At 41.3% G+C, this 27,755-nt stretch overlaps 1 protein-coding gene across 2 annotated transcripts in view; it reads left to right on the top strand.

The window, feature by feature from the left end:
- Positions 1–2,760: 2,760 nt before the first annotated feature.
- The window catches only part of SI (sucrase-isomaltase), a 57,782-nt gene continuing 32,787 nt past the window's right edge, over positions 2,761–27,755 (top strand). The window contains exons 1-16 of one of the 2 annotated variants that reach the window (XM_076340671.1): positions 2,761–2,888; positions 3,920–3,921; positions 6,851–6,924; positions 10,487–10,607; positions 10,695–10,804; positions 11,496–11,647; positions 15,263–15,434; positions 16,798–16,897; positions 17,495–17,607; positions 20,992–21,117; positions 21,961–22,092; positions 22,271–22,390; positions 23,587–23,700; positions 25,279–25,363; positions 25,985–26,102; positions 26,487–26,658. In XM_076340671.1, coding sequence (XP_076196786.1) covers positions 2,761–2,888; positions 3,920–3,921; positions 6,851–6,924; positions 10,487–10,607; positions 10,695–10,804; positions 11,496–11,647; positions 15,263–15,434; positions 16,798–16,897; positions 17,495–17,607; positions 20,992–21,117; positions 21,961–22,092; positions 22,271–22,390; positions 23,587–23,700; positions 25,279–25,363; positions 25,985–26,102; positions 26,487–26,658 — 1,839 coding nt within the window. The remainder of the gene's footprint in view (positions 2,889–3,919; positions 3,922–6,850; positions 6,925–10,486; positions 10,608–10,694; positions 10,805–11,495; positions 11,648–15,262; positions 15,435–16,797; positions 16,898–17,494; positions 17,608–20,991; positions 21,118–21,960; positions 22,093–22,270; positions 22,391–23,586; positions 23,701–25,278; positions 25,364–25,984; positions 26,103–26,486; positions 26,659–27,755) is intronic. The other variant, XM_076340670.1, reaches the window with a different exon arrangement.

The following is a 27,755-nucleotide window of genomic DNA, read 5'->3' on the forward strand; positions in this document are numbered from 1 at the left end:
AGTATGAATTGAAAGCTTTCCGTGGGAATATAAAGATTTAATGTTAAGATTCTATCTATCTGTTCTGAGAAAAAGACAAAACCCAGTTACATATGAAGGTTTCATATTAAGATTATGATTGAAACTTCTTCCCTATAAACTCTTTTCCATGTTAGTCTTTCATCTTTTTCTTCTGCTTTTGGCATTTATTGTTAGTATCCCATGAAATCTGTTTATATTAATATTAAAATTAATACTTTATAGTTCATTCCTAAGTAAGTTTTAATGGTCATAAATTCAGTTCTCTCCTGCAACTATTTTAATAGCGCTCTTCCTCATTGGGAACATTTAATGACTACATGTGGTGCTTAAAGCAGAAATGATAGACAAAGAATGTGAAGGTTCCATGAAGGTTCTAGTAACAAAGATATGGAAAAAGAAGAGAATAAAAACTGTTTAGTCATGCAACATGGATAAGCTTATTGGCATTTTATTGCCACTTTTCTGTCATTTGCAGAACCTCATACATCATATTGAACCAAAATATTACTAATTAACCAGCCATTCCTTGGCTGCAATAATCACAGTAACTATGTTCAATCCAAAGAGAGTTTCTGCAATCTGTCTGTAATTATGTATGTGTCTGCCATTGGTAGATCAGTTAGCAAACAATGCAATGGACTGATAACAGCAAAGCATAAAGCATCGGTTTTGATATAGAGCTTTACAATCAAGAGCAGCGGATGAAGGAAGCAGAGGGGCTTTAAGGTATGTCATTCCTTCTATTGCATCCAAGTTTCTGGAGACCTTTACCTCACTGCTGAGTACGCATCACACAACAGAACTTACATTTATAAATTATAAAACCTTTTTTCCAAAGTCTCAGGTCTTGGGGGACACCATGAGAAGGAAAGAACTGAAATGCAACGTTACAGTTGGAGGCGGGGGTAGGGGAGGGGCGGGGGAGAGCTTGATGACAAGAATTTTAGTAAAATTCTAGTTTCCAGAAAAATGAATGTTACTTTTTAGGACTCTTAGTCGACATGTATTCAGGCAATGTTAAAGGGAACTCAGGAGAGGAACTGCTGGAGTGTGATTCCCTCATAGTGAAGAACAGGCCTTAAGATGTATGCTTTCCAATACGCAGTGTAGCTGCAGACTTTAAATACAATGTTCCCTGGGGGAGTAACAATAATGATAATATTAAAAATGGCTATAAATTTTTATATTAATGGAGAAAATATGAATAGCACTATGCTATTTATGAAAGCTTCTTTATTAATCACCATACTGAAAAGCACTTAGTTATCTAAGCACTAGCTTTACTCTTCTGGGGACTGTTGACGGGCCAGTATTGCTTTTACTCTTTGTTCATTCCTGTTGCTGCGAGATTTCCATGAGTAGGGGTGCAGGTGGGGTGACAGGATATACTTCACTGACCTTGGTGTCTGCAGGGTTGTTTCTCTCCCATTTTTTCCTCACACCTCTCTCTCACAGCTGCTGTGCAGTGTTTTTTTGTCCTTTCTTAAGTGGTATCACACAGATGCCACCAGCATCGCTGATGGGTTCATCTTTGGCCAATGGTAGGTTCGTTTTGGAGCCGGCTGGAACTGGCTCTGCCCGACACGGGGCAGCCCCTGGTCTCTTCTCACAGAAGATGCCCCTGCAGCCTCCAGCTGCAAACACCTTGCCACCTAAACCCAATACAAACATGTGAACGTATTTTGATATGCCAGTGCAATGCACATTTATTCACGCACTTTCTTGCTTTGACTAAAAAGAACGAATTTTTCTGTATTTAAGGCTGTTTTATAAGGTTAAATGTTCTTAACCGAATGTTAAATGCAGTAGCAGCTGCCAGTGTATATTGATCTGGATGCTGGAGATTAGTTTTAATTAGTTCTATTGCTGGTGTGCAGTTCAACGTTAATGGTACGGTGGTGTTCTTCGCACAGGGCTGAGCAGCTGGCTCTGCAGCCAGCACAGCCCCCTTGGCGCAGCATGCCTTGCTCCACTGTGCCTCACAAAAAAAGCAATGCTGGGAAAAACACAAGTTTTACATGGCATTTTAAGGTGCTGAGTCCACCTACATCCTCTCCCTTGTTTCAGTTGTGATTTCAGCAGCAACCAGCGTACCTCTTGTGGCAGTTTCTTCTGCTTTCACTGAACTGCAGCCCTTGTGAAATCCCATGGGATTATACGCATGGCATATTCTTCCACTTTACAAATAAGTAACTTTCCCTGTTACCTATGTCTTACTCCATGTGTCGTGAGCATGCAATCAGAGCTCATTAGAGGTTTTTGTCAAGTACGCTTTTAACAAATCAACATCCTGCTTTATAACACAGAGTATAGTTTGTGTTTGTTCTAAGGAAGGAAAGAAAACTTGAAAAAAAAAAAGAAAAAAAAAAAGGAAGGGGATTTTGTTTGTTTTCTTTTTCAGGAGTTTCAGTAACATGTAAGAAACTCCATAGTTAATCTCAGGAGAAAATTGTGTTTTGTGTGTAAAGTGGTTTGCAGGGAACAAAATACCTTTCTCAGTGATTGCCCGCTAGTGTAATAATGCAGTAATCTGTGCTGTGTGAATTACCCTGAATAAGAGATTTATTGCACATAGTCCTTAAGGAGTGTGTTATTTAAACCCTGGGATTAGGGGACATGGTTTAAAACCTGAATAATTTATAAATTTTGCTAATCTATTAAATTAGTAATGTAATTTATAGAGTTTTCAAAGCTGTTACTTCTGTTTTCCTTATACCAATGGGGTTTCTCTGGGCCTAGATGGGCAAGAGGAAGTTCAGTGGGCTGGAAATCACCCTGATCGTCCTCTTCTGCCTGGTGGTGATCATAGCCTGTGTCCTCATTGGGCTTTTAGCATCAGGACAAACCGGAGTCAAAAATACAGGTAAGTACTTCCCATTGCTGCTGTAGGACCAGAGCGAAAACCCTTAGTGGGAACTGCTGATCTCTGCTTGCTGAGACTCTTGTAAATGCCACAGAGCTTCAGGAACTAACCACTGGCATCATTTCTGTCACTGTTTGAGTCAGACTTTTCAAGAACATGGATATTCAAGTGAGGAAAGAAAAAAATCACTGTAAGCTCTGTAAAAAAAAAAAAAAAGACTGTAAAGTACTGACTGTCAGTGTTGGTGTTATGTTCTTATCATTACCCAAAGGTGAATCATGGTCAATCCTTCCTACAGATAATATGAGTAAAGTTACTAGTTATGAACATAATAAATAGTGCGACTCAGAATTTATTGTCATGAAAAAGCTTTTATCCCTTTCTCCCAAGACTGGACTTGTTTTATAAACATAGAACTGGTATGATTTCAAAATTTTTTAATATAAAAAAGACAACGCTGAAAAAAAGGGATCAGGGAGACTATGTGGGAGCAGCCAAATTGTGAGGAACAGACATTATAAACATAAAAACCTGTAGTGTTTTTCCTAATGCATTGGCACAGTAGAAACCACTTGTCTTACAGGGATGTGATATAGAGCACCCTGCTGTACATACAGTTCCATTTTAGAATCATAGAATCATAGACTAGTTTGGGTTGGAAGGGACCTCTAAAGGTCATCTAGTCCAACCCCCCTGCCGTGGGCAGGGACATCTTCAACTAGATCAGGTTGCTCAGAGCCCCGTCCAACCTGACCTTGAATGTTTCCAGGGATGGGGCATCCACCACCTCTCTGGGCAAGCTGTGCCAGTGCTTCACCACCCTCAGCATAAAAAATGTCTTCCTTCTATCTAGTCTAAATCTTTAGTTTAAAGCCATTCCCCCTTGTCCTGTCGCAACAGGCCCTGCTAAAAAGTTTGTCTCCATCTTTCTTATAAGTCCCCTTGAAGTACTGATAGGCTGCAGTAAGGTGTCCTCAAAGCCTTCTCCTCTCCAGGCTGAATAACCACAACCCTCTCAACCTTTCTTCATAGGAGAGGTGTTCCATCATTTTTGTGGCCCTCTTCTGGACATGCTCCAACAGGTCCATATCTTTCCTGTGCTGAGGGCTCCAGAGCTGGACACAGTACTCCAGGTGGGGTCTCACCAGAGCAGAGTAAAGGGGCAGAATCACCTCCCTCGACCTGCTGGCCACGCTGCTTTTGATGCAGCCCAGAATATGATTGGCCTTCTGGGCTGTGAGCGCACATTGCTGGCTCGTGTCCAGCTTTTCATCCACCAGTACCCCCAAGTCCTTCTCGGCAGGGCTGCTCTCAATCCCTTCATCCCCCAGCCTGGATTGATACTTGGATTGATACCTGGGGTTGTCCCGACCCAGGTGCAGGACCTTGCAGCTGGCCTTGTTGAACCTCATGAGGTTCACACGGGCCCACTTCTTGAGCTTGTCCAGGTCCCTCTGAATGGCATCCCATCCCTCAGGCATGTCAACCACACCACTCAGCTTGGTGTCATCTGCAAACTTGTTGAGGGTGCACTCGATCCCACTGTCTATGTCATTGATGAAGATATGAAACAGTACTGGTCCCAATACGGACCCCTGTGGGACGTCACTCGTCACCAGTCTCCATCTGGACATTGAGCCATTGACCACTACCCTCTGGATGCGACCATCTAACCATTTCCTCACCCACTGGATAGTCCACCCATCAAATCCATACCTCTCCAGTTTAGGAAGAAGGATGTTGTGGGGGAAAATGTCAAAGGCCTTACAGAGGTCCAGATAGACAACATCTGTAGCCCTTCCCATGTCCACTGATGTAGTCACTTCATCATAGAAGGCCACTAGGTTGGTCAGGCAGGACTTGCCCTTGGTGAAGGACACCTCCCTGTCCTCCATGTGCCTTAGCATAGCTTCCAGGAGGCTCTGTTCCATGATCTTCCCAGGCACAGAGGTGAGACTGGCTGGCCTGTAGTTCCCCGGGTCTTCCTTTTTTCCCTTTTTAAAAATGGGGGTTATGTTTCCCCTTTTCTGGTCAGTGGGAACTTCACCGGACTGCCACAACTTCTCAGGTACGATGGATAGTGTCTTAGCAACTTCATCTGCCAGTTCCCTCAGGACCCGCAGATGGATCTCATCAGGTCCCATGGACTTGTGCACCTTCAGGTGCCTTAGATGGTCTCGAACCTGATATTCTCTCACAGTGGGCGGCTCTTCATTCTCCCCGTCCCCGCCTTTGCCTTCTGCAGCTTGGGCGGTGAGGCTCGAGCATTTGTCAGTGAAGACTGAGGCAAAAAAGTCATTGAGTACCTCAGCTTTCTCCATATCCCAGGTAACCAGGTCTCCCATTTTGTTCTGGAGAGGGCCCACATTTTCCCTCGTCTTCCTTTTATCCCCAATGTACCTATAGAAGTTTTTCTTGTCACCCTTGACATCCCTGGCCAGATTTAATTCTATCAGGGCTTTAGCTTTCCTAACCTGATCCCTGGCTGCTCGGACAATTTCTCTGTATTCCTCCCAGGCTACCTGTCCTTGCTTCCACCCTCTGTAGGCTTCCTTTTTGTGTTTGAGTTTGTCCAGGAGCTCCTTGTTCATCCATGCAGGCCTCCTGGCGTTTTTGCTGGACTTCCTCTTTGTTGGGATGCATCGCTCCTGAGCTTGGGGGAGGTGATCCTTGAATATTACCCAGCTTTCTTGGGCCCCTCTTCCCTCCAGGGCTTTGTCCCACAGCACTCTACCAAGCAGATCCCTGAAGAGGCCAAATTCTACTCTCCTGAAGTCCAGAGTAGTGAGCTTGCTGTGCGCCCTCCTTGGTGCCCTAAGGATCTTGAACTCCACCATTTTGTGGTCACTGCAGCCCAGGCTGCCCTTGAGCTTCACATTCCCCACCAGCCCCTTCTTGTTGGTGAGAACGAGGTCCAGCATAGCACCTCTCCTTGTTGGCTCCTCTACCACTTGGAGAATGAAGTTATCATCGACGCATTCCAGGAACCTCCCGGATTGCTTATGCCCTGCCGTGTTGCCCCTCCAACAGATGTTGGGGTGGTTGAAGTCCCCCATGAGGACCAGGGCTTGTGAGCATGAGGCTGCTCCTATCTGGCTATAGAGGGCCTCATCCGCTCGGTCTTCCTGGTCGGGTGGCCTGTAGCAGACCCCCATGGTGTGTAGCAGACCCACACTCATTTTGTGTGAGTAATCCCATTTGCACACAGGGATTGAAGCAAAAAGCTTGGAGGTGAAAATGACAGTAAAATAAAAATAATTGCTTATCCAAAACAAACATTTTGGTGTTTTAGTAAAGCTGCCCATACAGACTGATATCTGCATATTTTCTGCCTGTTTCAGTCTCAAGATGAGTAGGAGTCTGCCTGAGAAAAAAGTACAAGTGCGTATATTGCAGATAATGTAAACAGAGGAGTCCATGTATTTGTGTGCATCTCAGCCTGAGACAAGATTTCTACACTTCATAGTTCTCATCCGAACATATACAGTGTTCCAAAATATATGTAAAGTAACTTTCAGTGTTGGGAGAAACTGAAAACAACCATCGAGTACCCTTTTGTCAGCTAAAGTTGCCAAGAGGTCACCTTAAATTCGGACTGACAAACCCGAAATCTAATTTTAATTTGTCATGTATTTTCACAAGAAGCAATGCATATTGAGCTACAGGACTTACTGAAAACTGGATTAATGTATAACTTAAGAAATAAAATTATCAATGTCACCCATATGTTCAAAAACTTTAAAGTGAAGTTGTCCTACCTTTATCTGAAATAGTTGTGTGCAAATTTTCAAAGGTAAAAATAAATCACACTAGCAATAATTTATTCATTTGAATTAATATTAATGGTTAGAGTTTCAAGATGGTGAGAAACAGCCAGCAGAAGCAGTTACTGGGTTAAGAGGTAATCAAGTTATTCCTACATTTTGGAAATCCTGGTAATAACCCATTAATTTATTTCCCTAACAGAATTTTCACCAGAATGTCCGAACATAGTAATAGCAGAGAGAATTGACTGCATCCCGGATCAAGTAGCGACAAAGGTCTGAAAACATTCTAGAAAAAATTAGAACATAGGCTTTATCCCATAAAGCTTCATGCTTAGTTACAAAAATTTAACTTGTCTCTACTATATCAGTTGTTTTCTTAACCTTTTTTAATCTGTGATTGCCTGAACACTTTGCAGGGAAGTGTAACTCCTGTATAACCCATTTCAGCCCATTGGCAGAAGGTCTGATTTTTCTAGCCACTGTAGCAGTTTGCTGTCAAAGGTTGAAGACCACTGCCAAAGTACTCCCCAGCAGTTTGGTTTTGGGATAGGTGGAAACAAAATTACTCAGACATCAAGCAGTTTAAAAAAGTTACTCTTTTAACAACTTTGCTTCAACAGTTTCTTTTTGTCTGATGGTCAAGTACTAGCATTTATAATAGTTCAGAAATAGCAGGTGAAGGTGCACTTTACCCAGATGCACAGGACTTTTATAATATAAGTGACATGGTCACAGTTTCCTTTCAGAACCAATTTGAATCTCAATGTCTTCCTTTCTTGGTTGTGGTGTCTCTTATCTGGGAAAGCGCAGAGTTTAGAAATGACTTTTTGGGTTAAGAATCTATGAGTTAAGATTCCCGGTGAAAAGTATCATCTGAATTTTTCAGTGCTCTCACATTCAGAACATTTTTGTAGTGGTTGGTCCTGAAAGGCTATTATTATTTTTATTATCATTTCACAGGATTAGAGATAAATATTACCTTTAACCTGTGTGCTGATGAAAGCTGTTAGGTGCATGCCTGACACAAGCCAGAGTCCCACCCCAGTGCGTCTGTTCATTCCTGTATAAATTTTCTCCTGGAAGCATTTTGGTTGTCCTTCTTTAGGCTATTCTAATACAGCAACCAGCAGAGCTGTAAAACTACAGGTACCTGCTAAGAATAACTTAACTCTTCTGTAGGGGGTTCCATTAGTGTTTTTCAGAATAAACAGTAGCTGGGAACATTATGATTTGCCTAAGCTCATATAGCAGGTTAGTGTCTGTCTTGATTTCTTTATTCACTGAAGATGTCCTAGATGAAGCCAGAAAATGAGTAGGATTGCAGAGGATAGAAGTATGGAAAGCAAATAGATATTTATTAACCGATCTCAGGGTTGACGAAGATAGACATACTGAAAGAAAGTAGATATTTATTAACTATTCAGTGCTGTGGAAAATTGCCATGAAGTTTGATTAGGCAATAAGAATGCACTAGTAAAAAATGAACTACCATGAGCAGAGCTAGTGTTGTCCATTATTGGACTGATACCTCTGAAAGCTTGCGGGAAGGGTGTATTTTTGGTTTTGTTTTGGTTTGTGTGGTTTTTTTCCCAAAATATCCTACTGGCAGAGGTTTGTTTGGGTGCACATAAGAGAAACAGTTTAGCACATAGACAAGCTATTCTTTTTAATCCTTGGTGCTCAGTTCAATGCTCAGAAGCCATGTCATACTGTACCCCAGCGTAAACTGTTTCCTGGTATCCAGGATTATTTCTAATTAAGCTTTGACTTTCTCTTTGGCTTTATTGGGTGTTGGTATTTATTATGCTGGTTTTATAGCTCAGAGGCTGTGGTCAGCTCACATCTTTATTTACACTAAATGATAGCTTTTATAACAGCCTCTCCAGTGTCTTTGGATGAACTCTGCTCCTTTCCCTGTGTCAGGTGTAACCGATCTTGCACTTCTGTATTTACTTCCTTATGCAGCAAGCTTAATGTGTCACGAAAATACAGAGCTATAGCTTACAAATCCAGTAGAATAAGATCTAGCTAGAAGAATATCACTGGACTGTAAAGTAACTGCTGAAAACAGTCAACAAGTATTCATGAGAAGTAGCTGGAGAAAAACACAAGCATGCTTATGAAGTTAGGAACGCAGATGCTTGAACTACCAGGCTTTAGGAAAATCTGTTGTTCAAGCTATTCTGCATTGCATGGGATAGTCACTGGTCTAGGAAGGGATAAAAAGATGGAGGTAGCAACTCTGTTCTTATGTATTTAGGATATTCCCCTATGTATGAAAGAAATGAAGTAAATGAAGTAAGGGAGCAAAGCTGTGATCTCTGCAGTCTTGGAGGGGATTGGTGCTTCTTCTCATTTACTCTGTAGTTTATAGTTTATAAAATGGGAAATAGGGAGCTCTCGTGGTGGGACCTGGGAAGGTAGAAAGTGAGCATGGGTTTTTCACAGCCTTAGAAAGTGCATTGATTTGTGGATCAATGTGGGGGAAAATGAGTCACTATATCTCTCCTCCAACCATGTTTTTTGCTTGGAACCTAATGAAAATGACAGCATACCTGTTTTCTGATGTGATGAGTCCATGACAGAAAGACAAACATTTCTCTATTTGGTGAATCTGGATTTTATCTTGGGTGGTTTTGCAGATATTTCTGTACTCCATGCAATCGCTACCAAATAAATGCACTAAGGCTTCCCAAGCCAATGGCTCTGTGAGCTCCCTCTGTGCTTTGCTTCAGCACTTGCATGATTTCTGGGCTGGAGCTGGCTTATCTTTGCTCTGTTCAGAGGCTGAGAAAAACATTTGACCTGCACCGACCAGGTTGGGCTCTATAACCCAAAACCAAGTGCCACCAAGGACAGCAACAATAGAGATTTTGGACCATCTCCACCTGTTTCAAGCTGCAGAATATTTTAAATAAACATGGCATAAGCACCAAAAACATTTGAGCACAATCAGATGAAGGCAGAAACAACTTCTATTAGTGGGCAGGTGGAGAGAAAGGTCTTAAAGATCTGCAAGTTGGATTTGGATACCTGAGATCGCTTATGGACACTGCCCTTTGCCCTCAGTGAAGCTTGTTGTATTACTACTGCCCTTTGCCCTAAGTAATGAGTTGGGTTTTTAATATGAGAAAATGTGTGGAAACTTAGTGATATATTACCCAAATCTTATCTTCAAACATAACACTCACTCAAACAGCACGTGAATAAATTAATTCCTAACAGCAAAGCAAATGTACTGTAGCTTATTGGACCACTAAAAGGTAGTGTAAAGGTTGGTGCCACGATGCTGAGATATATACTTTAAACAACAGGTTTATTTGTTTGTTTTTTTTTTTTTTTAAAAGTTGATTTAGCTCAATTTGAGGTTCTGCAGAAGCAATCTGAACACTTCTGATATTGGAAAATTACATTAAAATGTAGATATTATACATGATGATCAATTATGCATATGTAGATGTTCAACAACCGGATGTTTACCAGTTGTTAAGCCAATTATAACTTTTACGCCCTCTCCAGCATGTGACTTTTGGTCAGACTATACTGCATCTGTCACAGCTTAAATGTTTCAATAATTCTTTTTAAATGTTCATTTTGCCTGTGGATCTTGTGGTTTTAAGAAAGAAAGAATGTCTAATAAGCACATTTCTACTCTGAATCCAGAAAAAAATCCTTTTTATTTAGTGTATTCTGTGCCATTGAATTCACCCGATAGATTTTCAGAGAAGGAGTTGATCTGATTGCAGATATTGTTAAGGTTCCTGGTGTTTGAGGTAAAATACACTCCATGTGCATTTTAACTGTTTAATTTGTGCCCCTCATGTCCTTGAATCAGAGCACCTGCACCCTGCGTGGCTGCTGCTGGAGTCCCGAGAGCAATACCAGTGTGCCCTGGTGTTTTTTCTCTTCGAACCATGGGTACAAAGTGGATGGGTCAATAAGATCAACTCAGGCAGGTAAGCTGCAGGCTGAGCTTCCCAATTTATGCACATACCGATGTCTGATTCAACACAATAACATTGCAACATGTGTTTTTGCCCAAGGATTCGAGACTACATTAACAAGGCTGCCATCACCTTCCTTCTTCGGAAACGATATCAACATTGTCCTCCTCACAGGAGAGTATCAGACACCAAATCGCTTCCGGTTCAAGGTTAAACTTTTTTTATTCTGTTTTAAGGTTCATGTTCTGTGCAAGATTTTAGGCTGGCTGTTACTGTGCAGTGAGGTTAGGAGGGCTGGATTCATCCCTCTGATGCACTCTCATGACTCCCACTGAAGTGTTTGGCTCCTCCTTTCTTTGCTGTTGTAAGGCATCAGGTTAACAAGAGTTTAGCACAGTGGAATTTCTGCATGAAAAATTACTGAGACCTTTGAAAAGCTCAGCTTTTATATTATCTACCTTTTTTCCTCATCATAGGAAAATTTTGGGGATGAATTTATTTACTTCCTTTTTGTTTATGGCCTGGCCATAACTCTCAATCGTTTTGACAGACAACATTAGCTCTTCCAATGATTTCTGTTTTATATGGAAAACTCAACAGTCTGTGCCATGAATGTGGCGTATCGATGAGTTCTGGGGTTGCGCAGGACTTCTTCTGTGGGAGACGTTCCTCTTGTGGTGGGTTCCTGCTAAGCCAGGAAAACACAGGGTCAAATATTATGAGGGAAATGGCTGAAAATCGGTGATGAAAGTTGGAAATTAATAACAATGAAGGCCGAAGAGGAGACTGGGATAGGGGTGGGAATATCCTAAGTTAGAACTATGTGTTAATGCTGGAAAATGCTTGAATTAGGCATTAGTTTTTAAAAGTCCAACACTTCTGTTGTTTAAATATGTGCAGATCACTGATCCTAAAACACACAGATTTGAAGTCCCCCATGAGCATGTGCGATCTTTCACTGGATCCGCAGCCTCCAATTTAAACTACAAAGTGGATGTGAAGCAGAACCCCTTTGGCATTGTGGTGACCAGAGTGAGCAACGGTAGAGTGCTGTAAGTAACGTTGGTGCTTTTTCTGAATAACACAGATGTCATTGGTTTTCTCTAAAAGCCCATGTCGCCACGCAAGCAATGTCTGTCCAAGATGCCATATGTGAGGTGCCCTCTTGGACGTGTAATCTACTTTTTCTCTTCTTTTGACTGATGGATGTTCTGCAAGGACTCTTGCGAGGCCTTTGGAAACAAATTCTGTGATATGGAGAGCTCTGTCTAAAAGGTTTTAGGTCTGGCTCTCTGTTCACTTCCCCCCGATACTAGGGAAATCTTTACAGCTACTTTGTTTCATCAATTCGGGGAACTTTTATGGTCTGAAGGACTCCTTGCCAGTGCTTCACATCGCATGGGAACACTCTTCCTTGCATCTTTTATCTTATTTGTCGCAGTCATGCTGAAGCCCTGAATCGCCAAAACCAGGTTGCCCTTTAGACCTATGATATCCAAGAACAGCCGGTGCAAGGCACTGATAAGCTGGTCGTGTAATGCTGGAAGTAAAATATTTGACGGACTCGTATATTGAATGCTTTCATGTCATTTAGGTTCTAAAAATAAATAAATAAAGCAAACCTACAAACCTAGCGGCATGGCTTTAAGACCCATTAGAAGGGGGAAGTGTCAGGATGAACATGCTTATCAAGTCAGTCCAAGAATGATCACCTGTCAGAGTACGAGGTCAGTTGAATGATCAATGCTTCAAGTTTAGTTAATTAGCAATTACTTTTGTGCTCTTATTAGTATTGTTTTCTTGCTTAGAATCCTCTATAATGATTGATTTGCAATTACAGAGAGCACAAAAGATGGACTTGGTATTCAGTAGTGCATGACTGATGAAACAGGTACATGGAAGGGGGAATAGTGAAATCTAGTTCAATAGAACCATGTTGAAACAGTGCTCTGGAAGATAGTGTATATTTTCCTTAGGCTTTTGTTTAATTTGATAAAAGTGGTTGCATTTTCTGTCTCTCAAGAAGAAAATTACCATCATGCTTGACTCTGAGTTTGAGTATCTCAAAGAAAGCTGTTAGAGTGGGATAAGGGCAGCCCCTCAGGGATAAATCCTTGCTGCATTTGTTTACACAAGATGAGTGCTTTTCCCCAACTCTCAAACAACCAAACAAAAGGAAGGCCTCTTTGGAAAAGGAAGAGTGGGAACCAATGTGTTATTCCAGCTCATTACAAAAATCCTAATTATCCAGACAGTTATAAAGCCTACAACCTTCCATCATCATTTGTCACACTTGAGCCCCCCAAAACAGTTAGAGTTCTGATTGACCTATTACCATCATCATTTGCAAGACAAGCTGAAAAATTGCCATTGTTTCATCAGAAAAAATCTAGTTCCAGTGCAGTTTGTGGGCAGATGGGCAAGGTAGTCCTTGGAATCATTAAAAGTGGGCAGAGATACATCAGATGAGGATTTGGCCTATGAAGCCTCTCTCAAGTGTCAGTATTTTTAACTTAAAAAAAAAAAAAAAGAAAAGGTAAATGAGCAGATTAAAATCGTAGCAAGCCCAGACTCCCTTATTTTTGTCTCTTGTTTGTGCAGTGTTTGTAATCGCTAGTGCACTGTGTCTTTATTAAATAGTTTAAGGACCTCTTTATGCGTAAAAGAACTTACTGATAATGACATACTGATCGTGATAAACGTCGTTACAGTCTACTAATACATCTGAAGTGATAAGGTCCCTTAAAATTAATGTGGCTGTGTTTGCGTAAGTCGAGAGAAAGTTGTGTTACTCTCCCCTATATGAATATCGTGACTATTAAAACTACATAAAGTGAGTAGATAAAAGCATATTCCTTTGAAATCGTGTATGGTGTTAATACACATCGAGGTAGTTTGCCGTCTCAAAGTAAGGCATTTTCTCTGCTTTCAAGGAAAGACTGCATTCCTGCAGATCCCTGTAAGCTCTTGGTTTAACGAAGCTGGAGATAACCTTCAAATCTGAGGGTCAGCTTCATTCCAATTGCTCTCTGCTTTAAATCTGGTTTAACTCACAATTACATTCTATTTATGATTATTTCATTTAAAAAGTGACGACTGATGGAAACTCAAACTACTTCTGGGTAGAGGTCAATTTTGATACATTTTCCAATTCGAAATGTTCAAAATCTTAGGAGAATGGAAGAGGAAAATGAACATGATTATGTACAAAAGGAATGAAATTTAATGTTTTGATTAATTCCATGAGTTGTGGGAGATCCTTGCCCAGGATGATATTTGGTGTTGCTTAGGAAATGCAGAGCGGTTCAACCATTCCTGTGCACTTGGCTGCTTAGGGAGATACTTAATTGTATCGCTAAGATAAACATGACCAAAACCCCAGCATTCTTGTCACAGGATAGAAAATGACCACATTTTGGTGGTGTTGCGGGCACACTCCTGGCTGTAGAAAAACATCCCTACGGATGGTCCCCTCCATCCATCAGGAGTGAGGATGCCTAAGATGCCCAATGGAGCCTTTCTGGCACCATCGGGGACCGCAGGTGGGGCCACAGCTTGAGGCATTTCTGGTCAAGGGAGTCTAGAGTCTGGTTCACTGTTAGGGCTGCGACAGCTCAGCAGAGATAAAGGAAGGAGGGCAAATCAGTGAGTCCATTGCCTTGCAGTAAGCTGCTCCTTGGTGCACCTTGCGGCAGGAATCGGGCTGCCCCCCGCTGCTCTCTGCCTCATCACCGCTCAGATTTCCCCACCGTTTCTTGAGTCCTTCCCGTAGAAACAAGGAGTGAAACCAGGATTTGCTTAAGTATTTAAGGCTCTCGTAATCCTTATTTGGAAGATGGATTGTTTGTCTGTAATGAAAGGAAATGGTGAAAGGTGCAAAATTAAATTAACAGAAGAAACTTTATTAATGAAGTTGACTTTTCCTGTGTGTTTTGCTAATAGAGGTAAAGGAGGAATATTGATCTCCAGCTTGTTCTGTTTGTACAGATATATACAGTAGTCTCTGTATCTATTTTCAACACCGCCAACTTCATGTTCCTTAAAAAGCTGAGCAGTTGCTTTATGCAGAATTTGCTACAGGAGATGTGATAGCCATCGAATGGGATTTGAACCATGCTAAGGATCACATTATCACTTTAGTCTGCGCTCATCTACGCTCGGTTTATTCGGGAGCTAGCATGTAGCCATAGTCTGCCTTTCCCTGTAGTCACTGGCCTAGCAGGACTCAAGAGTGGGTCTTGTCCATTCTCGCTGGCAAGCAAAAGCTGCAATTGATTTGCAAAATCTGATGGAGTGGATTATTTTTGTGTTTCTGCCCTCCCACAGAAATTTTCTATCTGCCCTGTTGCTGTGAGTGGCCACAGAGAGTGGATTCAGGATTCGGAACAACAGGTGCAGGGTGGGAAGCTTTGGTGGAAGAGGGCAGTGCAAACGTACCCCTGAAAACAGATGGGCCACTTGTATGGGAGGTTTCTATAGCATCAACGGGCACCGCTCACCTCGTCGTCTGTGCAAGAGTCGCTCTGCTCCAGCCCCGCACCGTCCCGCCTCCCTCTCCTTCAGGTCTCTGGTGGAGACCTGAACCTGCTATCCAGCTCTAACTGCAAGGAGTAGAAACAATTACTGGTAAAATACTTTATAAAATTTTTTTTAACTTGTTTCATCAGGTTTGATACCACCATAGGACCACTGCAGTATGCTGACCAGTTTTTACAGCTATCAATCAAACTACCTAGCAGCAACATTTATGGTGTGGGAGAGCACGTGCATAAGCAGTACCGGCACGATGTTAACTGGAAAACCTGGCCCATGTTCAGCAGGGATATTGGCCCCTCTGGAGTAAGGACTGGTTTTATTACGCTTCATTATTTGCGGATGACGTCTGGAATCCAAGCCTATTATGCAGTAGACACATTAATAATATCCACTGAGATTTTCCCTAAAGACTTTTCAGGCACTGCATGTTATTACTAAAAGCTAGATGGTACTCATGAAAGTTCCCTGATTTCTGATTTTTGTGTGGACGTGCAGTTGAAAACCAGTTGATAAGCATTAATATATGAGAGCCTTCAGTTTCTACTGATAAACAAAATAAACAACAATATGTGCTAATGCATTGCTGTGTGCAGCATTCAGTACAGATGACACATGCTTCTTCAGTGAACATCCTTGTAGCTCGGAAAATGATGGAAAAGTTCTCTTTAACAGCTGTCTCTTTACAAGATAAAATATGTTTGTCAGCAGTTATTTGTTCCTATAGTCTGTATGGCTGTCTCTTTATGAAATTATTTCCGGGGCACCCATTTGTCAATAATTGTAAGACTATCTGTTGCTATTACCTCAGTTTCACAAAGCAACCACCCATATGCTTTACTTTGAGAGAGCACTTCAGTGTTTTGTTGAAATAGGAGCTATACTAATAGAAACTAGAGAGTGAGACCACTATATGTGATTAATTAATAATTTGGAATTTGTACTCCTTATCTTGAGACAACTTCTCACTGTCTTCTCTGGTAGAAGATTGTTCTTACCAGAATGGCTCTACTGAGCGTAGACTCATTAAGTTAAACTAACAGTGAACAGAATCAAGTTAGGCTAATTTCAAATTGCTCAAGTTCTGTTTCTCATTCATTTGTTCTGAGTTTTCTTTTGCAGGGGAAGAAGCACAACTATTGCAACAATTGTTAAAAGTTCTAAGGTTTCTGTTGCTAATAATAATGTAAAAAAAAATTAGGAAATAAAAAAAAGCAGCAAGGCACTCTCTTATTTCTATAGATTAGATGTAAAAAATATTACCTTGCAGGATTAATATAAATATAGATTAGATGTAAAATCTAATCTATGGTGAAAGGTGATGAAAGCACCTTTCAGGTTCTATTGTTCACTTGATGTGCTTGTATATTGCCCAGAAATAGTACTGCAACATATGCAGACTTGCCTGAAGATCCATCATATCTGCTTGCTTATGTTATCTACATATTTGGGGAAACTTTTTGTTTTAATTGACAATGTTCTCATAAAGGAGAGGAATGCCAGGAAAGAGAAAACAGAACAGTAGGAAGGTGTCAGGATTTTTGTTGTTGTTGTTGTTTGCTATATTTTGAGAAGTTTGAAGTTCTACCTGGGATATATTTTGAAATATCCCAGAACAGATACTGTTATTAGATTTTAATCAGCTTACTTTTCCTTTTTATCCTTTAAGGCAATGCATAACTTATATGGAGTTCAAACTTTCTTCCTGTGTTTGGAAGACAGCACTGGAGCCTCCTTTGGTGTTTTTCTAATGAATAGCAATGCCATGGGTAAGAAAGCTTTCTCTGTAGCTCTCAGCATTGCAGTTAAATATCTTTTTAAATGATCTGTGGGACTGGGATCAGTCACTGGTGCATGTGACGTAAGCAGTAAGTAGCACACAGTTAACATTAAGATTGAGCTGGAAACCTGAGGGTCAGAAACCTACCCAAAACCTGTGCAGCTCTGTGCAGATGTGTAGGACACTGGAATCGGAGCCTAAATTTGGAGGGAGCAATACTTGAAAGTAAATGCCCTTTAGGCTTTTTAGATAAGCATGCATATATGTATGCTTTACAGAGCTCTTCACATCTCTTGAGGCTGGAAAGTTGTGCTAAAAATTTAAAGATAAAAGGTTGAGCCATTGGATTTCTTCTGATTCTCTTCTCTGTAGGATGTAAAGGAATGGAATTATGGACATTTAAAAGAGTCACCTCAATACATTTCCCCTTCATTGCAAGTTCAATTAATGGGTTTGGGTTTCTTAGGTATTTCTGTTCTGTGTTTTTTTTCTTAAGTAAATTTTCTAATCATCAGTTAGAAAATTACAAAGTTGTTTTAGAATTAGCTGGTATTCAGAATTGGTTTTGTGCACTCTTGTCCGGCAGAGTTTGTGGTGCAGCCTGCTCCAGCAGTGACCTACAGAACCATTGGCGGGATCCTTGATTTCTATATGTTCTTGGGGAACACTCCAGAGCAAGTAGTCCAGGAGTACTTGAAGGTACCTTTAGCTAGAGAGACTATGCATTGAACAGACTTTTCAAAGTGCTTGGCATTTTTTAGTGGTTTGGGGTTTTTTTTCACAGTTTTATATGACAGTATGTCTTCACTATGTTATCTATTACCACAAAATACGACTCAGTATATATTTAACTAAGAATAGCTGTTAGTATGTCCCTAATGTGACTGCTGTCATTAGTAATAGCTAGCTGGGGTTAAGCTGGGGTGTAGATAGAATCATAGAATCATAGAATCATTGAAGTTGGAAAAGACCTCTAAGATCATCGAGTCCAACCATCGACCCAACACCACCATCCACTAAACCATGTCCCTAAGTGCCTCATCTACACGTCTTTTAAATACCTCCAGGGATGGGGACTCCACCACTTCCCTGGGCAGCCTGGTCCAGTGTTTCACCACTCTTTCAGTAAAGACATTTTTCCTCATGTCCAATCTAAACCTTCCCTGGTGCAACTTGAGGCCATTTCCTCTTGTCCTATCGCTTCTTACCTGGGAGAAGAGACTGACCCCCACCTCGCTACAACCTCCTTTCGGGTAGTTGTAGAGAGCGATGAGGTCTCCCCTCAGCCTCCTTTTCTCCAGGCTAAACAGCCCCAGTTCCCTCAGCCGCTCCTCAGAAGACTTGTTCTCCAGACCCCTCACCAGCCTTGTTGCCCTTCTCTGGACACGCTCCAGCACCTCAACGTCCTTCTTGTAGTGAGGGGCCCAAAACTGAACACAGGATTCGAGGTGCGGCCTCACCAGTGTCGAGTACAGGGGCACGATCACTTCCCTCCTCCTGCTGGCCACACTATTTCTGATACAGGCCAGGATGCCATTGGCCTTCTTGGCCACCTGGGCACACTGCTGGCTCATGTTCAGCCAGCTGTTGACCAACACCCCCAGGTCCTTCTCTGCTGGGCAGCTTTCCAGCCACTCTTCCCCAAGCCTGTAGCGCTGCATGGGGTTGTTGTGGCCGAAGTGCAGGACCCAGCACCTGGCCTTGTTGAACCTCATACAGTTGGCCTTGGCCCATCGATCCAGCCTGTCCAGGTCCCTCTGCAGAGCCTTCCTACCCTCAAGCAGATCAACACTCCCGCCCAACTTGGTGTCGTCTGCAAACTTACTGAGGGTGCACTCGATCCCCTCATCCGGATCATTGATAAAGATATTGAACAAGACCGGCCCCAAAACTGAGCCCTGGGGAACACCGCTCGTGACCGGCCACCAACTGGATTGAACTCCATTCACCACAACTCTCTGGGCCCGGCCGCCCAGCCAGTTTTTGACCCAGCGCAGAGTGCACCTGTCTAAGCCGTGAGCCGCCAGCTTCTCTAGGAGAATGCTGTGGGAGACAGTGTCAAAGGCCTTACTGAAGCCCAGGTAGACCACATCCACAGCCTTTCCCTCATCCACTAGGCGGGTCACCTGGTCACAGAAGGAGATCAGGTTGGTCAAGCAGGACCTGCCTCTCTTGAATCCGTGCTGGCTGGGCCTGATCCCCTGGTTGTCCTGCACATGCCTTGTGAGCGCCCTCAAGATGAACCGCTCCATAATCTTCCCTGGCACCGAGGTCAGGCTGACAGGCCTGTAGTTCCCCGGATCCTCCTTCCGACCCTTCTTGTAGATGGGCGTCACATTGGCAAGCCTCCAGTCGTCTGGGACCTCCCCTGTTAACCAGGACTGCTGATAAATGATGGAGAGCGGCTTGGCGAGCACCTCCGCCAGCTCCCTCAGCACTCTCGGGTGGATCCCATCCGGCCCCATAGACTTGTGAGTGTCCAGGTGGCGTAGCAGGTCATTGACTGCTTCCTCTTGGATTATGGGGGGTTCATCCTGCTCGCCGTCCCTGTCTCCCAGCTTGGGGGGCCGAGTACCCTGAGGATAACTGCTCTGCCTGTTAAAGACTGAGGCAAAGAAGGCATTAAGTACCTCAGCCTTTTCCTCATCCTCGGTGACAATGTTCCCCCCCACATCCAATAAGGGATGGAGATTCTCCTTGGCTCTCTTCTTGTCATTAATATATTTGTAAAAGCTTTTTTTGTTGTCTTTAACGACAGCGGCCAGATTGCGTTCTAGCTGGGCTTTTGCCTTTCTCATTTCTTCTCTGCACGACCTAACGAGATCCCTTGATCTTGAGTCACCTGCCCCTTCTTTCACAAGCGGTAAACTCTCCTTTTTTTCCTGAGTCCCAGCAAGAGCTCCCCGTTCAGCCAGGCCGGTCGTCTTCCCCGCCCGTTCTTCTTACGGCGTACGGGGACAGCCTGCTCCTGCGCCTTTAAGACTTCCTTCTTGAAGATTGTCCAGCCTTCCTGGACCCCTTTGCCCTTCAGAACCGTCTCCCACGGGACTCTCTCAACCAGCGTTCTGAACAGGCCAAAGTCCGCCCTCCAGAAGTCCATGGTTGCGGTTTTGCTGCCCCCCCTCCTTACTTCACCAAGAATGGAGAATTCTATCATTTCATGGTCGCTAAGCCCAAGACGGCCTCCGACCACCACATCTCCCACCAGTCCTTCTCTGTTAGTAAACAGCAGGTCGAGCGAGGCACCTCCCCTGGTAGGCTCACTTACCAGCTGTGTCAGGAAGTTGTCTTCCACACACTCCAGGAACCTCCTAGACTGCTTCCTCTCTGCCGTGTTGTATTTCCAGCAGACGTCCGGGAAGTTGAAGTCCCCCACGAGAACAAGGGCTAGCGATTGAGAGACTTCTGCCAGCCGCTTATAGAACGCTTCATCCGCCCCTTCATCCTGGTTAGGTGGTCTATAACAGACTCCCAGCAGGATATCTGCCTCGTTGGCTTAAGGATGGATGTTTTTATCTGGCCTGTTACGGGCAGCTGAAACTTAAGCACTAGTTTTGCTGGAGATGTTGGAGCAGACACCATTCAGCAGCTCGAGGCCCACAACGTTTATAGCTGCTAAATTCATCAGTCTGTATCGCCTGACGGATTTACACAGTGCTTATTGGAGCTAGAGATGGTCTACATGGAATAACTTATGCTTCCTTGCTGAGGCTCACTCTTGTTATATGGACAAATTCCTGTTCATATGACAATATTATAGAGTAGTTAATGTGCTTACAGGTATGTCATGTTTTTATGGTCATAAGATATCAGTGATATCTTTTGTACTTCTTGAGATCCGCTTATGTTTCAGTGACACCTCTAAAGAATGGCCATTGTCCCAAAATATTTGTATTTATTAAAATTTAAAAAAAAATCATAGAAAAATATTGCATTTGTGAGTGGGCTGCTCATTTCACCCACTCAAGCTTATCTATATCATTCAAAAAAAATTTGAGGAGTATGGATCTGGGGAAATGGGCACTGAGGTGACACATGCAGTGTCCACTGACAGTGCATGGGATTTTTGCTCTCAACTTGCAGCTCGTGGGACTGCCAGCATTGCCCTCCTACTGGAGCCTGGGCTTCCAGCTCAGCCGCTGGAATTACGGGTCTCTGGATGAGGTGAAGAGAGTTGTGGAGAGGAACAGGGCGATTGGACTCCCTTATGTAAGTATGGGGTTTGAGGAGGGCAACAGCCCTGTGAAGGCAGAGCTCTGCAGGAGAAATGACCCAGAGATCCTGACCACGGTGTTCTGCAACTGGCTAGTTTCACATCAGTTTAAATTAGTAAATTTCTAATATATAGGCTTCTGGTGTCAAAGGCTTTTATGCATTTTAATGGTAGACCCATTATCAGAATGTGGGACATGGTGAGGCTTAATTACAGTAAGTTATATTTGAACACTTTATTGTAATACTTTTTCAGTTATACTTTCCAACTATATCCACTTATCTTCTCATGTTACCTAATCCATGATTTTTTTTTTTAATTGTCCTGTGTACAATTATGGAACCATATATTATTTTTAATTGGCAGCCAAAGGTAAAGTACATTTAACTTTTAAAATTAGATTTCAGATTACATTAGCCTGATGGCTTAAATAGAATAAAAATACCCTAATGTTAAGCTAAGAGTTGAGGAAGAAATATTTGGATTTAAGGGGATAGCCCTTGAAGTCAGGCAACTGCAATGAAATAGCCACACGTCCAGGGGCTATTAGAAAGGATGCCAATATATACATTCATTTAAATTCTGTTAATGTTAAATGTAGGTCTTTTTAGGCACAAAAGATGTGTCAGTACCATTAATTAAGGCTGTAAGTATGGGAAGAGATGCACATTGTCTGCAAGTGGTCCTGACAGCATACTCTCTGCCAGGCTGCAGTAAAGTCCCAACAGTAAATTCACTATAGGACAAATGTGAATTGTCAGAAGAAATTGTGTTGGACTAATGTACAAAATCTTTGCATATCACTTCTCATGTTAAAGCTGAACACCCTTCTCTTTCAGGATGCTCAGATCACTGATATTGACTATATGGAGGAAAAGAAAGATTTTACTTATGACAAAGTGAAATTTCGAGATCTCCCTAATTTTGCAGCTTATATGCATGACTATGGACAAAAATATATTATCATATTGGTAAGCATTTAACTATTTCTTTTTCCCTTGTAAATACTATCATTATAACTATTTATTATTATTCTTTACTTATTCTATGTAATTATTACATTTCTTGCTTAACATTCTAGTAGTCTATAATAATTGATGGAGTGTATCTTAGTTTCTTCTTATTTTTTGTTTTCTAATTTTTTTTTAGGATCCTGCTATTAGCACACAAAATTTAGTTGATGGTAGTCCATATGGAAGCTACATCAGAGGAGAGAACAAAAAAGTCTGGGTTAATGAATCAGATGGAGTAACAGCATTACTTGGGGAGGTAATCATGTTTTTATGAATTTGAACTTGGTCTGTTGTCACTGTTATGGTTTAATTTAGGTCAGGGGGCTCCTTTTAAACTCTCATTTTCTAAGTTGCTTTTTTCAGTAAGATTACCTGCCAGTGAGAACTAAGTTTATAAGGTCCCATTTAGGATATGATACTTCTCAACCTTTCTTGATTTTTTTTTGTTTGTTGCAATTTTTTACATTAAACAAAAAAGAAAACTAAAGTAGCTTGAAGTCTCAAGGGACAAGTCATCAGCCAGCTCCTATTTATTTTCAGTAGTGACTGAAGAGCCAGCTCCCACATTATTCTTTTAATTTATAATTTTAGCTTCTATTGAGAATTTTTTCTGTTGTGTATTGTTCCTTGTATGACTTAAAAGAAAAGCAATTGAAAACTCCAAAGTTAAGAAACTCATACTCTTTTCTGCCTTCTTTCTGCATGCAAGCTATTGTCACTCTAGCAGTTTGTTGTTCAAAAGTCTTCATCAGAGCACTATATTAGCACTGGGGGCAGGTGGACAACAGGCTGAACGTGAGTCAGCAGTTTGCTGCTGCAGCGACGAAGACAAATCGGATCCTGGGCTTCATCCACAGGGGCATTACTAGCAGAGATAGAGATGTGATCATCCCACTCTACTCAGCACTTGTCAGGCTGCACCTGGAGTACTGTGTCCAGTTATGGTCCCCACAATTCAAAAAAGACAGGCTGCAGAGGATCCAAAGGAGGGCCACGAAGATGATCAAAGGGCTGGAGAACCTGCTCTATTAGGAAAGACTGAAGGAGTTAGGTCTTTTCTCCCTAGAGAAGAGAAGGCTCAGGGGGGCCTTCATCACAGTATTCCAGTACTTAAAGGGCAGCTACAAAGAAGACAGAGGCTCTTTCTTCACAAGGAACCACAGGGGGAATACGAGGGGCAATGGGTACAAGTTGCACCCGAAATATTTTACAGTGAGAACAATCAATCACTGGAACACCCTCTCCATGGACATGGTAGAGTCCCATCACTGGAGGTTTTCAAGATGTGATTGGACAGGATGCTAGATGATCTCATCTGGGTTCTCTTTCCTATGAAAGGTGGGACCAGATGATCTTTCAAGGTCCCTTCCAACCTGGGCTGTTCTGTGATTCTATGAACTCTTTTTAATATCATTAAAAGTTTAATTAATTATTTCTCTTTTAATATTGCAGGTGTGGCCAGGGGAAACTGTGTTCCCAGACTTCACCAACCCAGACTGCACTAGCTGGTGGGTGGAAGAATGCAAACTGTTTTATAACGTAGTGCCGTATGATGGGATCTGGATTGTAAGTAATTCAGAACTTTCATTTTTATTTTTTAAAAATAAACAAGGATAGGTGTTTATCAAATTCAATTTGCATTGAATTTGAAAGGAATGTTTACTATTACTAACCTGAAATCAGTGCAGGATGTGTATGTCTTCTGGTGTTGTACTGCAATTAAAATTTGAATTTTAAATTTTAATTTGAATCATTATTTGTGGCATTTAAATGATCAGTGTGCTGGTTTTTGGATGTTCAGTGACACTTTAAAATGCTTCAATTGATGAACCATTGCTAAAGGCAAATGCTAGCACACTCCTGTACTCAGAACGGCAATATTTGGAGACCTGCATACCTGCTCAGTGAATGCGTCCTAAACAGGTCCTGAATACAAGGTATAATACATATAACCTACATATCTATGCTCCAAGTAGCTCCTGGAATTTCCAGTTAGTGAATCTGCAATTGCTATTCCAGATAAGGATTTGGAAAAATCAGGCTCCCTCAACAAGTTCTCCCACAAAAGGACTAAAATAGAGTCTGGCACAGTGGATTTTAGGTACAGTTCATGGAAATCAGATGAGATTAAGCACCATTTTGACTGACTAGATTAGTTTTTTAAAGGAAGATCCTGTAATAAAGCTTCTAAAAATGCATGCCTGAAGGTAATCTATACTTAAATAGATTTTACTTCTCAATCCCTGTCTCAGCGCCTTCTTCCCCTTATTCTTTTTGTGTTTTTCCTACTTCCTTTTACTTAAAAATAAATAAATATTTCAAAAGAAAACAAGAACCTACTGAATATTTTGCCATGCAGTTTAAAAAGCTGTAACAATTTTAAATTAACCTGTATGGTAAAATAAAGTCCTTCAGCTGCTATGTGATAGAATGAGTTTTTCTCACTTATTTTTGCTGACTCTGTGGTTCCACCAAGTCAAGCTATGAAGTGTAAGACTGCACAGCTCTCTTATAGAAAACAAATAATTTGAGTGAAGCAAATTGGTCACTAGACTACTTTGCCTCCATGATGAATTTGCTCCCTTCTTCCATGCATGCTTCTCCTGTAGCACGTTCAGGGATGCACATAGAAATGCACTTACAGTGCTGCCAAATAAAATATTAATGGAAGGAGACAGCAAAGTTTAAAAGTATAATGGCTTGGAAAGTATTATAAAGGAGATGCTTAAGAATATCTAGTCACCTTGTGTATTTTGACAGAAAGTTGCAATGGACATTTGCTGGTTCTGCATTTCTCTCCAAACACACACTCCACACCAAAGACATTTCCTTGAGATGTGTGGAGTTGGTCATAGGTAGGAACAATGTATACATGAGCACCTTTTGCAATTTCTTTCTGTGGAGGGATAAGGTACAGCACTTGCGACATGACACTCACCTGCATATAGAAGTCTGTCCAACACTGAGATCTAAATTAATACAGGAATGGACCAGGTCAGTATCTGAGTTATTTCATTCTTGCCTAATTGTACGGTACTATTTCTAAGTAATTATTCCTTAAAGGATAAGAGACTAGAACGTAAGACTTTGTTAGGAAAACGTACTTGAGGAAACTTTATTACATTCTGCATCTTATTTTTTCAGGATATGAATGAAGTATCCAGCTTCATTAAAGGCTCAAAAAACGGTTGTGCACAGAATGACTTAAACTATCCTCCTTTCACTCCCAGTAAGTCCATCTACTTTTACCAGAAAGCAAAATATCAAAAAGTTTATGAATTACTGTGCAATTGACTACAAGGATGCAAAGTGTAGTTCTTATGGGTGGGGCTTGAACATTACTATTGACAGAAAATACTGGTATATTTTGGCCCTCATCAAAGGCGTGGTTTATATAACTGGCTTTTTTCCCTTTTCAAATTATTACTGAATATTGTCATTGCCTTAATTATGTCTGATAATATAATGATCTTTTTTCACTATCAGTAGTTTTTGAGATGTATGCAGAACTAAAATGGAGTTCAGTTTGTATTAAATAGTAGGTTTAAGTAACCATTGCCAACGTGTTGTCAGATAATGATTCAGAAATTTAGAGTGTAGTTCTCAGTTATTCCTTGCATGGGTGCAAAGCTTAAGAATAGAAAAGGTCACAGAGCAAAGATCAAAATCAAATCAATCAAACCAGCAGCCAAGAGTAGCATTTTGTTTTTGTAGTAGTAATACTGGCTTTAATGCAAACACTAAAGAGAAAAAAAGGCTTGAATGCCATGAATGTGCATTAAAGAAAAGATTGGAAATATCCATAATAAAAATGTACTTTAAAAGTGATATTTATATTCCTTCATTGAAGGTATTCTTGACAAGCTCATGTTTTCCAAGACACTTTGTATGGATGCAGTGCAGAAGTGGGGGAAACATTATGATGTCCACAGTCTTTATGGATATTCCATGGCCATATCAACACAGAAGTAAGGAATGCATCCTAAAATTTTTACAAAGAGGTTTCACAACAGTACATGTCCTGCATTTTCCAAAACAGCAAGAGATTTCACTTCTAAAGGAACCCAATTCCTGGAAAATACTGTATTATATTTAAGCCAATGCAGCTAAGGCAAAATCTACTAAAGTTAGTAGTAAAAGCCACACATTTGTTGTCAAAGCTGTATATAAAGATTACTTAAAATGAATGTCTTGAACTTCGCTAAAAGACACCTGCTTAACTGTAAAGAAGTCCACATCCCTGGTATGAATAATTATTGTAAATCAGTCAGTGTAAATCTGCCTTATATAAAACTATTGGTGTCCAAGTTGTCTTTTTTCCTTTGTGTAATTCCAGTCTCATTTCCTTTAAGAGTTATTGAATCATTGTTTCCTGGAAAACGAAGCTTCCTTATTTCGAGGTCTACTTTTGTTGGATCAGGAAAGCACACAGGACACTGGCTGGGAGATAATGCAGCAACATGGGATCACTTAAAATGGGCAATACCTGGAATGCTGGACTTTAACCTCTTTGGAATTCCTTATGTATGACATTAGTTTGTGACATGCTTTCAAAACATATGGATAAACAGTAACTCTACCTCTGTGATAACAGATTATCTAATCAAACACTATCTAGATAACTATCTTACATTCTCAGCTCCAAATTAATCCCCTTTAGGAATCTGGTTTTAACTTTTTTTTTTCAATTATTGATTTTTGGTTTAGGCCACATTTTTATTATCGTGGCTGTGTGTGTGGTGAGATAAACATGGGTAACATGTTTAACATCTTATTGTCGTGGTTTAACCTCAGCTGGCAACTGAGCACCACACAGCCGCTCGTTCACTCCCCCTGCCCCAGTGGGATGGGGGAGAGAATTGGAAGAGTAAAAGTAAGAAAACTCGTGGGTTGAGATAAGAACAGTTTAATAATTGAAATAGAATAAAGTAAAATAGTAATAGTAATAATAATAGAATATACAAAGCGAGTGATGCATGATGTAATTGCTCACCACCCTCCAACTGATGCCCAGCCAGTTCCCAAGCAGTGGTCACCGCCCCCCAGCCAACTCCCCCCAGTTTATATACTGAGCATGACGTCACATGGTATGGAATATCCCTTTGGCCAGTTTGGGTCAGCTGTCCTGGCTGGGCCCCCTGCCAGCTTCTCGCTGGCAGGGCATGAGAAGCTGAAAAGTCCTTGACTAGTGTAAGCACTACTTAGCAACAACTAAAACATCAGTATGTTATCAACTTTATTCTCATACGAAATCCAAAACACAGCACTAAACCAGCTACTAAGACGAAAATTAACTCTATCCCAGCTGAAACCAGGACACATATATCCCAAGCTACCTGTTACCTCTAGTAATTTTTAAACACTAGTGATCGATGTGAAACACTTCGGTGTTCTCCCTAGAATTTCAAATGAAATAGAGACATCCATTTATAAGGGGAATAACCAAATTCCTTTCCATGATTTAAATTTGTATGACTCTCGAGCTTTTTTTCTAATGTATGCATATTAGCACCCAAGAGGAAGGTAAAGGTTTGGAAGAAATAGAATGATGGGCAGTGTTAACTAGTAGTCAGTTTAATTTTTTATAGAACATAGTTGAATTTGAAAGAAGAAAGGTACAA

The sequence above is a fragment of the Aptenodytes patagonicus genome, chromosome 6 (genome assembly GCF_965638725.1).
Source record: "Aptenodytes patagonicus chromosome 6, bAptPat1.pri.cur, whole genome shotgun sequence".
In the NCBI taxonomy this organism is placed as follows: Eukaryota; Metazoa; Chordata; class Aves; order Sphenisciformes; family Spheniscidae; genus Aptenodytes; species Aptenodytes patagonicus.